At 46.9% G+C, this 13,874-nt stretch overlaps 1 protein-coding gene across 9 annotated transcripts in view; it reads left to right on the forward strand.

The window, feature by feature from the left end:
• ctif (CBP80/20-dependent translation initiation factor) overlaps positions 1–13,874 on the forward strand; it is a 61,550-nt gene that overhangs the window by 14,649 nt on the left and 33,027 nt on the right. For 8 of the 9 annotated variants that reach the window (XM_081718785.1, XM_081718781.1, XM_035527026.2 and 5 more), the window contains exons 3-6: positions 1,819–1,923; positions 1,999–2,072; positions 3,000–3,104; positions 3,625–3,697. In XM_081718785.1, coding sequence (XP_081574911.1) covers positions 1,819–1,923; positions 1,999–2,072; positions 3,000–3,104; positions 3,625–3,697 — 357 coding nt within the window. Of the gene's footprint in view, positions 1–1,818; positions 1,924–1,998; positions 2,073–2,999; positions 3,105–3,624; positions 3,698–13,874 lie in introns of those variants that run through there. The other variant, XM_081718787.1, reaches the window with a different exon arrangement.

Consider the following 13,874-nt stretch of genomic DNA (forward strand, 5'->3'; position numbering starts at 1 on the left):
TTCATCGTGCTCTCTCTCTTTTTCCCTCCTTACCTGTTTCCCTCTGTCCATCTTGATCTTTCTCTGCCCTCGTTTTGCTTTGTGCCCATGTGCTCGTGTGCATTTTTCAGTGTACACGTTTGTGTGTCTCTGTGGGGAGCGAATTTCCCCAAAAGCTTGCTTCCCAAGCATGGAGACCATTCTGTCCTGGCTCCCAGATGGTGGAACGAACGTCCGCTGGCTGTCTGGACAGCAGAACTCTTGCAGTCCTCAAAGTCCCATCTATTTATGGAGTATTTAAGTGACCGCTGATCCTGCACCTATATCGAGTAACTGAAACTCTAGTACTTATTGCAGGGTGTTGTTTACTGCACTGATGTAGGCTGCTCCTTTGATTATTGCACTTATTGTTGTCTGTTATAAAGCTTTGTGTTTTGCACTTCTGGGTATCAGCATTGATTCCTGTATTTCAACAGCATTCTAGTTCAATGGTATCTTCAACTCTAACCTACTCTGCTGGCTAGGATGTGTTCTATGAGTAGATGACAAAGCACTTTTGTAAGTCGTTCTGGATAAGAGGGTCTGCTAAATCCTGTAGATGTGCTGTGCTGTGTAGTACTGTGTATTTGTGATGCTGCTATATAGAGCTGCTCATAGATTAGGGAATGTGTTCTGGTTTGCATTGATCCTGACCCCAGTACTGAGGGCAGAGCTCACCTCAGAGCTCTGTAGGTATTCAGCACATCTCTCCTGTAGGTACCTGTAGTGACTCCTGTAGTGTTAGGTCACTACCAACCCTGACCTCACTAGTCGGTAAAAACATCATTATGTTTTATTACCTGGATTTGTTTATTTGATGTCAGGTGTAGTGATGTAATAAATGCACACGGGCAGAGCAGCGATGCGCATGTGTGTGACCTTTGACCCAATTCACTGGTCTCTGTTCACTTTCATTTCCTGGTTCGCTCCTACAGCCTCTTGTAAACTCTCTCTGAGCTGGGTGTGTGTAGGGGGTGTGTGTGTAGGGGGTGTGTGTTGTACTGATTTAACATCGGACAGTTCCTCTGAATCTTGTATAGTAGATATCTGTGTGTGGGTCTCTGTACATATAAAAATCTTTCACTGTACGCTCTGGATTCCTCAGGTAAGTGTGTTTATGCTGGACCTGAGCCATTATTTTGATATTGTGTGTGAGTGAGGGTATGAGATCCTGTAAATAGCATGTGATGGGAATGGGACCTGTTACAGAGGCCCGCGCTCTCTCTCTCTGTGAACTCTGTTAGTTGTGTTTTTGTTCAGAGTTTTAGTTCACAGTCCCTCAATTCTGGTTGCTGTGCATCGTATTTGAGTGTATGGTACACTTGTAGTTACCGTAGTAACTGCTAGTAGCGTTGCAGTGGGTGCTGTGCCTCCAGAAAGTCCAAACGTCTGAAGTGGTGTTGCTTCCACTGCTCTGCTTGCTCGTTTCCATGGAATAATTCAGTGCATTTTCAGGAGCCAGTCAGAATACATCAGCTGCATGCAACACGCCTAATCAACAAAACTAAACAAAACTAAAGACGTTAACATACATATACCCTCGTTGCTTTAACAAAGTAGCGACAATTTATACTGCATGACTGCACAGATATTGACTGTTTTACTGGGGTTCCATTTACACTAGTTGGTTAGGGTTTATGCAGTGTTTGTAACCTTTATGTGGACTTTTTATGTGTTGATACTGTACAGGACTGGCATTACTTCAGCTATGACAAGGCAGGCTGTCTGAGGACTGCATTACAGCTCTTTTGATCTGATTTTACTGTGTGTCTGAGTGTCTTCCTCTCTCGCTCTCTCTAGGATGAATGGGAGCACAGTAGTAATGGCAGTACAGGTTCTCGACCCAGTTCAGGTTCTAGATCAGGCAGCCAAGGCCATAACAACCTATTCTGTGCACCATCCAAGGTATGAACGTGCGCGCACAGACACACACACACGTTCAGTTTAACTGTTGAATCTAATCATCTTCCTGGATTTTAGAATGGGAACAGAGACGGTTCCTTTGACATCCTGGGCACAGACATCTGGGCTGCCAACACGATGGACTCCCATGGGTAAGCTCATCACTCGTCCTGCTGCCCTGTCAGGACAGCTCATGGTCCTCACACTCCTCGCACTTAGCAAGTTTGGGTGTGTGATTTGGTCCATTCGGAGTTTGGAGGTTCCACTCGTGTGTCTGTGTGTGTGTGTCTGTGTGTGTGTGTCTGTGTGTGTGTGTGTCTGTGTGTGTGTGTGTGTGTGTGTCTGTCGGTCTGTCATGTTGTGGTATCTTTCCTGTAGTACAGTGCTGATGTTCTGACTGTGTGCATTGACGGCGCTCTCCTTGTGCGGTGGCGATGGGCTCACTTTGTGCAGTCTCTATGCCCACACTACAAGCACTGTTCCTGCCCTGACTGTGTGCAGCGCTGATGTTCACTGCGTGCAGTGTCCATGCTCTCATTGCGTGCAGTGCTGATGTTCTCACTGCGCGCCAGTGGTCTTGCTCTGCAGTTCTCGTATGTGCACTGGCTGTCAGGTCTCCCGAGCACACGCCCTCCTCTGTACGTTGGTTGCTCGTGGAGTGGGAGCAGTGGTTGTTTGCCTTGGTTGCTTTAAGCCAGTATGAATGTGAGCTGGTAAAAGCCTAAACTGGTTGGTTAGCTGGTGTTGGATGATGACCAGAAAACCCTGCTCTGATGTAACTGGTTCAGGCTATGCAGAACTGGCACTGAGCGTAGTACTGATGTCATTTACCTCACACTGATATGAAACCAGGTAATGTTGCCTTAATCTGGATTTACCATTATATACCCAAACCACACACCTGAAACCACTATCAAGTGGTGAGCAGATCTCATTAGATAAACTGGTCATATGCAAAATTATTTCTGCAGTTGTATAATTTTCTTCCTTCTTCCCCCTCCCTGTCTGTCTGTGTGTCTGTGTTTCTTGTGTCTGTCTCTGTGTGTCTCTTGTGTCTGTGTCTGTTTGTGTCTGTGCAGTGGTGCAACATGGGATCTGCAGCCAGAGAAGCTGGACTTCTCCCAGTTCCCCAGGAAGCAGTTCAGAGGCACACCGAAGCCCCTCCCCCACATCGACCGTGAGGGGTGAGCCACACAGACACTCAGAGACTCACAGCTCCCCACATGAGCAGAGAATTGGTAGTGTGTACGGTTGTGGTGTGTACAAAATAATTGTTTTTAAAAGTCCACCTTGAACCCAAACACAGAGGTTGTGGACTGCGTTCATAAAACGCCCAAGGATGGGGTGGGGCTGTGCACAATAATTCGCTACTCTGTACTGCCCTCTAGTGGCACTACATAGCAAGCGTGAAATGATTTGCCCATCTGAATTGGGTTTTTAAATTTCCTGTAATATTTATATAATATATTTTCTACAGGGCTGTTTTCTCCTTATTGGAGTGGTTGTGCTTGTTTTGATTGGTCTGTAGTAAGAAGTATGGTGGTAAACATTTCTGATTGCCTGTTGTTGCTTCTGTTCTTATATTTAACGTCCATATTGTAGCACATTGTTTAGTATCATTTCTGCACAGTCGACACTTCCAGATTAACCTTGTGCACAATGAAAGAATTTTTTGTCCTAATCTGTTTCCCTTCTCGCCATCAGAATGATGAAGAGTAAGTTTGAAGATGATGGCGTTGACCTGAATGACATGGGCAGGTTCCTGCCTAACCTCCCGGTAGGCTTCTGCCTTCTGGCCCTTTATTAACGTATTAAATTAAATGGAATTTCTGTTTGTGGTGGATCTCTAGGCTGTGAACTGTGGCTCGGAGGGACGGTATTAACATGGGGTCAGAGCTCTACACTGAAAAGGAGCTTTTCTGCCCAAGACTAACAAGTCGTATAATATAAGTGTAGCGCTTGTCAGGTGCCGTGTGCAGGTGACTGGTGTCAGTAATGCCGTCTGTAGTCTAGACCGTGTTGAGCTGCGCTATTGTTTTGAGCTGCTGTGTAATGACGCAGAAATCTGAAAGAGCCTCTGCTGGTCAACAGTGGGGATGCACGTAAGACATTAACAATCCAATTCTGCCATCTAGTGTTCTTCTGCGGATATGACTGTGTGCATCTTATTGATTCAACTGAAAACTAATTTTACTAAAGGGAAGAGCAGCGTTTACTGGGTTTGCTGCTGCTGCTTTCAGTGGGTCTGAGATCAGCGTAAGAGGAAAGATGTGGCGGGACTGTAGCGGAGCTGAGTCTGGCTGAACAGGCAGAATGCAGCGGTGAGTGATGGGACATCATCACTCACGTGTGGGACGGGTTCCGAGAGCCACGTGGCCCGCCAGCGTGAGAAGCAGTGCGGCGCCGCCCCCCAGACCTGCTGGAGCCGCTCTCCTGGGCCGGGCGGGGCCATGCGGGGCAACCAGCCCTGTGCCTGTCTCTGTTCAGGAGTGCTAGGGCAGACACACACTCACTCGCACACATACACACACGTGCACACCCACCCAGTGTCTAGTATTATATCACTGGAAGGCCAAAAGGGCATCTGAGATCTCAACACTGGTGTTAAGGTCTGGGTGTACACCGTTCGTTGTCAGAGAATTTGAGGTGTCTGTGTGTAGGTGTGTGTGTCTGTGTGTAGGTGTGTGTGTGTGTGTGTGTGTGTGTTGCCCTCCAGCTCTCACCCACGTCATGGTCAGCCCTGTCATGCTAATGCCAGCAATTGTTCTCTTTATTCCAGTGTTCTTCTCCTCCTTCCTCTGTCTGTAGGTTAAACATGCAAAGGGTTCAAAACTCCACCTTGAGCGAGGAAGGGAAGGGGGGATGAGGGAGGGAGGGAGAGAGAGAGTGTACTGAAGCTGTTTGAAAACTTGACTGGTTAAAATGGCCTTGATATCAGTTATTATTTACATGGTAGTTTGGTAGCGTTTTAGGTCATGTTCCATTTTCTTTTCGTATTTGTTTACTTTGGGTACTTGTAAGAGTTCAGCTTCTGGTGTGTGTTGTGAAGGAATCCAGAATCCTGTTTTGATCAGTGTGCTTGAGTGTTTAAACTCTGATGTGTGTTTGTGCTCTTCTGTTTGTGAGTGTTTAAACTCTGATGTTTGTGCCCTCCTGTGTTTGTGAGTGTTTAAATTCTGAAGTGTGTGCTCATGCTCTGAGTGTTTAAACGTTCTGCCCTTTGCTGGAGTTGGATGGAGAGCAGGACCCAACCAGGTAGACGTGTGTGCGCGCGTATCTGTGTGTGCGTATCTGTGTGTGCGTGTCCTCCTTAGCCCCAGACTCAAAGACTCGGTGCTGTCTGTTCGTTTCAGGGCTGTGTCTCTGTTATAGGGCCACTAAGTGATGGCCAGAGTGGCAGAGGAAAGTTTTATGAGCACTTAAGAAAATACTTCAGACGTAAACACAATGGAACGCGGCTTGATTCTCTCCGTCAGGTCCATGTTTCATGTGCATGTGCCCTGGTCTCATTGAAACAAACTACAAAAATATTGTAATGATTCTGTGTTCTGTCGATTATATAACAGCAGGCTTATTTTGGTTAACGTGTTACATTATCGCAGTGGGGTGTGATCTCGTGTGTGTGGGGGGGGGGGGGGGTGGAGTGATGCACGCTCAACCTCCCTGTCAGGAAGGGGTTAACGAGTGAAACTGATGAGTAGCCTGACCCTCAGCTTCCCCCTGTAACCCACGGCAACACAACTGCTGCCACACCCTCCTTCCGGCGTCTGTGGCCGTTCCCGCCCACTTCCATGTCTTCCCAAAGTACCTGACTCTAACCAGCAGACAGTGGAAGAGTCTTTTATCATGCAGGCATGTATATACACACACACACACACACACACACACATGCAAGATAACACAGATAACACACAAACACAACACATGATCACCTGCTTTTACTTGCTGGAAAATAACAGCAAAACTTTGTCATTTTGTATGTCCTTTATATAAGAGAGAGAGAGAGAGAGAGAGAGGGGCAGGGAACGTGGAAGGGAGTGTGTGGACGTGCGTGTATACACACTTTTATGTGTATGCGTCAAATTTCCATTCAGATTGGCTGATAAGTGTCCGATAATCAGAGAAACGATATGTTTCTCTCCCTGTGTGTGTGTACGCACGTCTGTGTGTGTCACGTTTCCAGCTGATGTGTGATTTGAAACGTAGCTCCATTGTTTGTGTCGGCAGACTCAGTGACCCAGAATATCCTGACAAATGCAGATATCCCCTAATACACACACACACACACACACACACACACACACACACACACACACACACATGGACACAGACAGGAATATTTGACAGGACTATTGGTGTGTGGGTGTGTGAGAGTGAGTGCATTTGTGTGTGCCATGTATCGCAATCTATAAGCCAATGTGTGTCTGAACACGTGTGTCTCTGAGCGTGGGTGTGTTTAATGTGTGTGCATTTAATGTGAGGACTGCGTTACCCAGTATCCTTGATGATGTCCTGCGTTACCCAGTATCCTTGCTATGTTGCCCTGTGTTACCCAGTATCCTTGCTGCGTTGCCCCGCGTTACCCAGTATCCTTGCTGCGTTGCCCCGCGTTACCCAGTATCCGTGCTATGAGCCCTTGGCTGGGATGAATGGCTGACACCCCCCCCCCCCCCCCAATCACATTGTCAGTTTCTCACTTGCAAAACAGGGCTGTTTTCAATAAGCCCAGAGCCATTCTGTCTGTTTCCGTGTGTGTGTGTGTGTAGTTGGTTCATAATTTCCTCTGTGACTTTATTAAACATGCTCAGTGGGAATGTCCCTGTTGTCGAGTCACTTTGTGTGTGTGTGTGTGTGTGTCTGTGTCAGAGAGAAAGAGTGTGTGTGTGTGCGTGTCTCACAGTCTGTGTGTGTGTGTGTGTTAGCCAGTTGGTGAGTGTGTGTGCGCCTCTCCATCACTCTGTCAATTTCAGCTGCTCCAGAAAAGAGAGAACACATTCAGTTCTATTTCTCTCTCATCTGTTGTGTGTCAGCTTGTATCTCCTTCATTTCTCTCTCTCTCTCTCTCTCCCTCTCTCTCTCTCCCTCTCTCTCCCCCCTTCCTCATCTATCCTCATGATCCCTGAACTCTCCCTGTGTAATGTATATGTTTGTTTGTGGACTACGTGTGGTATGTATGCTTTTTTTGAACAATGCTGAATGTGAGTGTGTTATTGTACGGTGTGTGTGTGTAGAGGATATGTGTGTGTGTGTGTGTGTGTGTGTGTGTTCATTCATGTACGCGGTAACTCCGGTGTGATAGGCCAGTCTGCGGGGACACGTCCGGTTCCTGCTGAACAAAAGCCGTGGCCGAGTCAACCCGCCAAGCTACGTGCAGCCCGGCATCGCTGTACACAGTACTGGTCATGGAAGGAGAGAGGGAGGGTAGAAGGGAGGGAGAGGGGAGAGAGAGGGAGAAAGAGGGAGGGAGGGTGGCGATGGAAGGATGAGGAAGTAGGGAGAGAGGGAGAAGGAGTGGGAGGGATGGAGAGAAAGTAACGATGGATGTATTTTTTTGCTTTTTCAGAAATGCCTGAGTAACTGTGTTTGTGTGTTAGAAGAACAGAGAGAAAAATAGAGGGGGGAACGTGGAACTGTCACAGAGCAACTTGACTTTATTGTGTTTTCCACACTTATTATAGGGTGGGTGGGTGTGTGAGAAACTACTCTTATAAGCATGTTAAGCATGGTGATATGAAGCGCAGGAGGTTGGTGCTGTCATAAGAAGCTCTCATGCCCTGCTGCCCCTGGGTTCCTGGGAGCACCTGTCTGCTACACTGGGGCTTCAGGGTTACCGTGACGACAGCCAGACTAAGCCTTGTCTTACTCTCGCTGAACAAGTGTGTGGGGTGGTAAACGTGAGGTGCCTAGAAAGGCTGTATATGTTAACTAGAACGTAAGCATACCAAACCGCTCTGTTTTTGGGTTAGAACTTGTCCAGAAGGCTTAAAGCACAGATGTCCTGTTGTGTGCGATCTCAGATATCTTGATATTGCAGACGTACAATGACTGGTCACCACAGTGCCCAACTTACCTACCTATATATTAAAAGCACTTAAAGGTAGTCAAATACCAACTGTGAAGTAATGTTAGTGCTTTTAGCATGGATGTGTTTAGTTCTGCACTGAGAAACACATTCATAAATGTAATAAAATGACAACACTACCTTTTAGCACACATTCTGTTATCTGGAGTCAGTTACATGTCTGGTGTAGACCTGCTGTGGCTTGGCTGACTGCAGGCCCGTGTCTGCATTATTCTGTCTACACCATAGACCCGACCTTCCTTTAAACGTAAGGACTCCAAACGTGTCCACCTAAAATAAACTGATGTTCACATCGTTTGAGGACAGAGGTGATCACAGTAATGGTTTCAACCATTATAAAGTCAGTGTCTTACTAGATATGCGATGAGTCACAAAACTGCTGATATTAACGATGATTTTTGATCATCAGCGATAGTAAAACAATGGCCTTCGCATATCACCTCTCATTGAGTCATTCAGGACCAATTTGCTATTAAACTTTAATAAATACATCCTCAGTGAGAGTCTAAAGAGAGAGAGGAAGATGGATTGTGTCATTTTTTTTTATTTAATCCGACAAAACGTCAGTGAGCCCATTAGCTGCTTCTCCAGAGCAGCACCTGGCAGCGGATGCTCACGCTTCACAACACCTTATGCACACAAACACCTGCTCTCTGTATCTGGTCTCTCCAGCACTGTTTGGAGCAGCATTAGGTGCGGCGAGAGAGAGAGAGATGGTGAGACGGGACCTCCTCTCTCTAGGAGAACAATAAGGGGGCCTCCTCCCTTTTCCTATGATTGTGTGAGAGATTCGTCTACCCTGTCAGAAGCAGGACTACTACAGGGAAGACACACTCGCTATGTCTCTCTCTCACACTCTCTCACACACACACACACACACACACCTCTCACATATTCGCATTCCTTCATACTCTCACACTCATATCCATACCTACTCTGCACTTTGACCTACATTTCTTTACTGATGCAACTCTTCTTTGTGACCATGTGGCCTCCAACGATGAGACTCTCACACCTCCACAGTCAGACAATGGACAGGCCAGCAAGACCAAAACACTCTGCAGTTGTTGTGTAAAGGTCCGTCTGTCCTGGTCCAGCCTTCTCTTTCAGCTGAATGCTTTCAAAAGCTGCTTTAGGCGTGGGGATGGCCACGCTACAGTGCCCCCTGGAGCTCAAGGGCAAAACTACATCACAAGACGGTGCATCTGAGCAGCAGAAGGGCTACCTGTCATGCGGGTTACCCTCCGTACGCCCCTCACATACTACGTCCTCCAGAGCAGAGCAGTGTGGCTACCGCTGAGACTAGCTGTGGCCGCAGGCAAGCAGGGACCGTCTAGCTTGGTCCCATAGCGTAATGTCATCCCTTAAGCTTGGGGCAGCGCAATGGGGGCATAGCATACCACCGCAAATCGCGATTGCCATGTTTGAAAAACACGGGGTTAAAAGCGACAGGGCTAGACACTGACCTGGTGAGGAGGAGCACGGGGACAGTTCAACGCTCACCTCAGCACGCCACGATGAAGAGGCCTGCGCCTCCAACCTTCATCTCCACCCTGCACAGCATAACATCGCAGCAGTGATTTAAGGACAATTTTGAACTGCCATTGCTGCGGCAGGCTCCTTAGACCCGTGGGGTTTGAGGATGTGATCATTTGTTGTTTGTTGTTATTTATGTTTGTGTTTATTTTGTCTTAAGATAAACTTCGAAAAGTGTATGCACAGGTGTGTATTGGTGTGTAGTTGGTAGTAGTTTTTAATGTATGTAAATATTTTTTAAAATATAATGTCAGGATGATATTCCGTGTGTGAGAGAGAGTTTTCAGAGGAGCAGTACAGATGTAGATTTTCCCTGCTCACTTACTCCTGAAGACATTCTTTTGGGTTTCCTGTTAGGTTGGAATCTGGCCTGGCCTCACTTTGAGGTCACAGAGGGAATGTGGGATGTGTGTGTGTCCGTTGGGAGTTCTGGGATTTGGGCGGGGGCCACTTGGCAGAAGAAGGTGATTTCACTTTACAAAGGTGTTGAGTTCCTGAACTGCACATAGAGAGACAGACAGACACACACACACACACACACACACACACGCACGCACTGAGCATAGTTTCACACGCACAGCATAGTTTCTGTTCCACACTTCCAGGTACTGAATTTTGATAGAATTTTCTTCAGTTCAGTACATCCCTTCTGCCTGACCATTTTAAATGGAGTAAGTTGGCCAAGGCTGGTCAGAGAGTGAGGGACAGAAGCACAGAGAGAGAGAGAGAGAGAGCTTTCTAAACAAACCAGCCCCTAAGAGTTGAGTTACACTGTGGCCAGAGCCAGACTGGTCACCTGGCAACCAGGACCAAAACAAACGCAGCAGCGAGGAGAGCAGACAGGTCCAAAAGAGGAGACGACCCAAGTTAGACAGCATGAGGGAGTCCCCCCCACCCCCGGGCCACACACTCACTCCCCCCATAGGCACTGCCTGAACAGAACTGACAGGCATTCCTTGGCCCCGCTGCTCGGCCCTCTGGAAGCAGATGGTGGGGAGGGGGGGGTTGATCATCTGATCAGGCTTACATGTGTTAATCCATTCATTCATTTATTCATTCATTCATTCACATGTTTATTTCAAGTCTGAGAACACTAAGGGGAAATCCTCATTGAATCTGCAGCTGAACACGACGGAAAAAAAAAACAATAATTGGGAAGCATGATGCTAAACAAAGGCTATGTACATAATGAAAACGTGGGTTCAGATCCGAGCGCATTTCTGAGCATCCTAGGGGTCCCAGCATGTGAGGGACCAGGGCTTGGACTCCTGAGTGTTTTGGAACATCAGTCGGCGGTAAACGGTGCAGTCCAGAGGAACTGGATGCAGAGTGATGGAAGACTTGGCTGGATGTGCTGGGACTGGGATCCTGGAGCCAAAAGAAAAGAGTAGATTTATTAAGCGCCTTCTCTCTCTCTCTCTCTCTCTCTCTCTCTCTCTCTCTCTCTCTCTCTCTCGCTTATCAAACAGCAAACACTCTCTTCCTCTTCCTTTCAGTCAGCAGCGGTTGGCCCTGGCTCCTCTGGGGTTCAGTGCAGGAAGCTGGAATGTTGTCCGATGGGCCGTGGCGCTCGGACTTTGTTTCCCTCTGACCCGGAGCGAAGTGGAGCAGACACGAGCCGCCTTGGCTGTGATCTCACTCGGCTGCGTGACCCCGCCTCCTAGCCCATGTGATCCCGCCTCCTGGCCTGTGTGAAACTGCTTCCTCTCTCCATCTGGTTCTCCTTCAGTGTCTTTCTGACTTTCCTCCTACTGCCTCTCTGTCTCTGTCTCTCTTTTTCTCTCTTGTGCAGGATCTCACCTTTTTCTTCTGTTTTTCTCTCTCTGTCTCTCTCTGACTGTTTTGTTTTGTTTTGCTTTCTCGCTCACATATTCCTGAACTCTCTGTTGTTGGCGGTTATTTTGCGACAGGCATTAACTCTGGTCATGAAGGTTAGCTCAGTTCTCTGCTCCGTTCTCCTCGGAAAGCACCAGGAGGCCCACTGAAGTCCGGAACTCTTGGAGCCACAGAGAGCGTATGCTTAGTCACGCAGACGTCTCTGCGAAGTCTCTGAAGAGAGCGTCACCCCAGCCTGCCAGGCTAACTTGGACCATTTCAGTTGTGGTGAAGAGAGAAGGGGGGGGGGGGTTAGGAAAATGAAACGCTTGTTAAAGGGGAGGAGAATGAGAAGCATTTCACCTGGCTTGGCTGTTCGAAGCTGGGTGTCTCCCTCCCACTTCCGCTGGCCTGAAGAAAGATCAGTCACCTCGGGAAGGTTCTTACCAGAAAGTTGCATCACTTAATAAATAAATACATAAATAAAAATCAAATACTGTTGATTTTAAGTAGAAAACAATTAATGAAATATTAAAAATTAATGAAAATACATTAAAGGAAAAAATGTTTCTATTTGAATTTAAAGAAATGAAATAAAACCAAAAAGTAGACTTAAAATAAATATGATTTAATGAAACATATAAAGTGTGTAAAATTGGAGAACTGTCCCTAAGAGCTAAGCACAGTCTTTTGGGCCTGGCTGGGAACTATGTGGGACAGATGGTGTTTGGTCTTGCTTTGAAGGTGTCCGGCACTTTTGAGGTTTTGAGTTCGGAAAGGCTTGTTTGATGGACACATTAGCCCTGAACTCTGTGATTTATAATGTGTAATACAGGCAGCTCTGTACCACACTGGGAGACAGTGTAAGAGGGGATGTGCGCTCCCTGTTTTTGCCTTTAGTAAGAATTCTACTGGCTTCTTATCGAATTAGGTGGCGTTCTTATGAAGACCTATAAGGAAACCTTTATTCTAACAGATCCTGCTGGAAATGGAGGCATGGGCCGGTCTCTCGAGGTCTTGTGTTAACAAGAAATCTCTCATTTTGTTAATATTTCTTAGGTGTTGGAAAGTTGATGTGTTAATTGTTTTGACGTGACGGCTAAAACAGATAAAAGTCCATTAGAACACGCAGGCTGTGAACCAGTTCTTTAGGTTAGAAGGCTCTCGCGTCAAGATGGGCCTCAAGTCTATGTCTCTGTTCTTTATTTCCAAACAAAACAGCCTCAGTTTTAGCTGTACTCAGCAGGATTTTTTGCAGTTTGTGATGTGTTCAGTGTACCGACATAGTGAGCTGATGGGTCATTTGGTGAGAGAGTTAAATAGAACTGAGTACCATCTGCATAGCTTATATAAATTGAATTGAAATGGCCTAAGAGCAGAACCTTGGGGGACACCACAGGTCATTGGCATCTGCTCAGATGCATATTGATCTATTTCAACAAAGTAGCTCCTACCACATGACCCAAACCAGTTTAGAGTCCAACCTCAAGTCTCAGACTAATTTATGATCGATGGCATCAAAGGCAGTCCTGAGATCAAGTAGTAGAAGAGCAGATGTTTTTCCAGGATCTGTATTTAAACAGATGTCATTAAGAGCCGTTACAGGAGCTGTCTCAGTGCCAGGGCTGGGCTGAAACCCTGGCTCAAAGTTGTCAAAACAGCTGTTTAAAGATAGAAATTAGTTTCTTTGGACCCCACTTTCACAATGATGTTGCCAGTGAAAGGTAGATTTGAAACGGGTCTAATTATAGTTTTTGTAAAGGCTGGAGTGCCTGGTGTTTGGGAATGCAGTTAATGTAATAGGATTATTACACTGGAGCAGTACTGGGGGGGGGGGGGGGAATCAGGAAGCCACCTCAAACAAGTCACTTCCCACACAGTCACATTCCTCAGAGTCTCTCTTTCTGTGTGTGTGTGTGTGTGTGTGTGTGTGTGTGTGTGTGTGTGTGTGTGTGTGTGTGTGTGTGTGTGTGTGTGCGTGCGTGCGCGTGCACGCACCTCATGGAGTTTTAAGAACGTGATGATCGACTTTATACCTTGCTGCTCTGCTCTCAGGTCCCACCGCAGGAATTCCTGCTTCTCCTGATCCAGTCTTCTGGGAGCCGGAATATTGAAGCTCCGCTCTGGTTGAATAGCCCTGTGTGTGAAGAGAGGGTAGGCGGTTTTAGCCTCGCTTCAGCTCAGCTTTGCAGTCATGAGACGAGCCACAGGGCGTTTACACATGTATTTCTGTTAGAGCGCTGCACACTGGGAAACACGTTACAGACGTTAATGGCATTCTGCACTAGAAGAATTTCAGAGCTGTTGGATCAGATAGGAATCTTAAGTTATAGGGGCTGAAATCTCTGAAAACACAAGGGTCATCTTTCCATGTGTGTCTGTGACATTCTGCATTAGACTTAGTCACATGTAATTAACTCTGTCAGATGTAATGGCGCAAGATCGTGGGGTAGTTCCGTTCTGCATGGGGATTTTAGAGCTCAGATGTAGCCCTGCAACTGGCCAGTCAGAGCTCAAATGA

The sequence above is a fragment of the Electrophorus electricus genome, chromosome 8, assembly GCF_041902795.1.
Source record: "Electrophorus electricus isolate QZ-2024a chromosome 8, ASM4190279v1, whole genome shotgun sequence".
NCBI lineage: Eukaryota > Metazoa > Chordata > Actinopteri > Gymnotiformes > Gymnotidae > Electrophorus > Electrophorus electricus.